Source organism: Pollicipes pollicipes, unplaced genomic scaffold, assembly GCF_011947565.3.
Source record: "Pollicipes pollicipes isolate AB1234 unplaced genomic scaffold, Ppol_2.1 Scaffold_7262;HRSCAF=8765_pilon_pilon_pilon, whole genome shotgun sequence".
In the NCBI taxonomy this organism is placed as follows: Eukaryota; Metazoa; Arthropoda; class Thecostraca; order Pollicipedomorpha; family Pollicipedidae; genus Pollicipes; species Pollicipes pollicipes.
This window is the reverse complement of record NW_023597055.1, coordinates 22,191,594-22,194,195: the sequence shown is the minus strand read 5'-3', so window position 1 is coordinate 22,194,195 and position 2,602 is coordinate 22,191,594. Positions and strand designations below refer to the sequence as shown.

Sequence of the window (2,602 nt, the reverse complement as noted above, 5' to 3'; positions counted from 1 at the left end):
GAGTCCGTCGGTTGATGAACGCCAAGTCGGTCGGTTAGTCAACGCCGAGTCTGTTGGTTAGCGAACGGCGAGTCCGTCGGTCAGCGAACGCCGAGTCCGTCTGCTAGTGCGCGCCTGGTGCGTCGGCTAGTGGGCGTCGATCCTGTTGGTTAGTGGGTGTCGTTTCCGTCGGTTAGTTAACATCGAGTTCCGCAACACGTGCGAGGGCACCTGTTTGAGAACAGTGCCGCTAAGGCGGTGCGTTGGTGACAGGGTCCGTTAATGGATGCCGAGATCAGGAGCGCAAACGACGCCGAGATTAAGACCGATCAGGCCCAGGGGTGACATATTCCAGGGCCAGTAAGAGCGGCGCGCTGCTCCACACTACTGGCCCAGCGCACCGCGGCCCTGCCACGGCTCCACTTCTCTTTGCTTCCTCAATTCCATCCTTTCCTTCTTCACCTGCCCACATTTACCCCTAATTCATCTACATTGTTAAGTTATGGCATACTCAGTTTAGCCAGGCGTAAAAATAACAAACAAAAAACAAACAACAGACGCATCGCGAATTAACACTGTCATGTCTCTACACACATGAAAACCAGCAGTGCCATTTCTGCTTTCAAAATACCAGTTACGTATGCGGTGGCGTCCAAAACCAACAAAACAGCAAATCCAGCGTCGCAGCGTCGCCGCGCTCCGCGCCGCCAGCTCCAGCTCACTTGTAGGTGCGGTCCTCTGGAGCGAGCTCGTGGGTGATGTTGATGTTGGTGCTGTCGGCCGGGTGGTAGGTAACCTTGTAGGCCAGCAGCACTCCGTTGGGCTCGGCCGGCAGGTCCCAGATGACGCGGGCAAACGTGTAACTGACGTCCGGGAAGCTCACGTTGGACGGCACGCCGGGAACTGAGGAGGTCAGAGGTCAGAGGCTCGGCGGAGGCCAAAGGCAATGGTCAGGGACCCGGCTGAGGCCAGGCAAAGGCCAAAGTCCTAAGGCAAGCGGATATCAGAGATCGCAAACCAAGCGGCGGGTCAGTGGGGATAGGTCAGGCGCATCAGCAAACATAAGCCAGGCAGAGGTCGGAGGGCAGACGGGGTCAGTGTGTCAGAGGTCGCCACTCGATTCGCAGAGGGCACAGCAGGTGTGAGACATCCGGCAATTGTAACGCCGGTGGCCGTAATTGTCACAAGAAACCAGGGTGTCATATGAGGTACTCGTACTCCCCTCCACACAATCTACCGCGCCCACCGCGATCCACCTCTGCCCACCACAGTCCACCTCTCCAACTCCTCCCCGCAATTTACCTCTCCCAACCACAATCTACCTCCCCGAGCACAATCTACCTCCCCTAGCGCAATCCACCTCTCCCCACCGCGGTCTACCGCTCACCGTCGTCGAAGGTGCGCACGGTGACGGGCGGTACGCTGAGAGCACCGTCGCCCAGGCGGGTGCGACCCAGCACCTGCACGCTGTACTTGGTGAACTTCCTCAGCTCCGTCAGGGTCGTAGTGTGGGTCTGGTTTCCCTCAATCATCTTATACTGAAACAGAGTGGCTCCATAAACGTTGCGAATACTGAACTAAGGCAAAGCAATTCCGGCCAGGGGCAAGTCGGCAGCACGAGTCGCTTTGCTATTTTCAGCCTTCCGGTTTTCCTTCCGGCTTTTACACAAGCCTCTTATTACTTCCGTTGGGAGGCGGTAGGGGGGGGGGGGGGGGGAGACAGAATGCCGGAGAATCTCAAGCAGAGCACCACGTGAGGTAGTTAAGTCTTTTGTGGAATCGCTGCTCTGTTCGTCACGAAAACGTTCATTTGTATGTTGGGCGATGCGCTTCATGAAAAAATACCAACTGATCCAATTACGGTGGCGAGTTCTCAGATGTTTCCACATGCACTCATTTCGGGAGGAAATTAGCATAATACGTATACAAAAAAGGCTTTCTGGAATAAAATAAACTCAATACAAGGGTGCTGTCATATCGCATGATGATGGTGAAACGCATGATGAAAACTCGGAGCTTACCACAATCATGACGGTCTTGAGACTGACCTTGACCGAGCCCCGAGACTGACCTTGAACTCAGTGTCCTTGAAGCCATAATACACCTTGTAGCCCTCGATGATGCCGTTGCGCTGCAGCGGCAGGATGTCCCCCCAGCTCACGACAACGGTGGTGGAGGAGGTAACGTTCGCCTGGACGTCTTCTGGCCCTGCCCCCGGCACTGTCGACGGCACGCGGGGTCAGGGTCAAACAGTGTGGAATTTACACGGTGCAGACGTTTTGTGGTGAGCAGGTCATACGGTGCCGTCATTGCGCGATGCGGAGATCGTGTAGTATGGCAACTGAAAAAAAACATTGAAGTTGGGAGTTCTCATTCAGACAATGATCTTGATTTTGCTCAGAGAATGCCCATTTATGAGTCTTCCTATCAAATGTAATTATCAGACGGGTCATGGCCCCCCCCCCCCCCCACCCAGATACTAATCTTACCCACTCCAGTGCTGACTTGTCTCCACCTATCTCCAAGACGTGGTCATACTTATGAACGGTATACAGTTCACAACGGTGTCAATTTTGTACAGTGCGAAGCACGCAGTTACGCCGTGGCAGTATAACCTGCTGAG

At 54.8% G+C, this 2,602-nt stretch overlaps 1 protein-coding gene across 1 annotated transcript in view; it reads right to left on the bottom strand.

The window, feature by feature from the left end:
* LOC119113579 (protein sidekick-like) overlaps positions 1-2,385 on the bottom strand; it is a 20,506-nt gene extending 18,121 nt beyond the window's left edge. Inside the window, exons 1-3 of the mRNA XM_037237872.1 lie at positions 2,051-2,385; positions 1,367-1,517; positions 702-882 (exon numbers count right to left, since the gene is read on the bottom strand). Coding sequence (XP_037093767.1) covers positions 702-882; positions 1,367-1,511 — 326 coding nt within the window. The 5' untranslated portion in view covers positions 1,512-1,517; positions 2,051-2,385. The remainder of the gene's footprint in view (positions 1-701; positions 883-1,366; positions 1,518-2,050) is intronic.
* Positions 2,386-2,602: the final 217 nt, after the last annotated feature.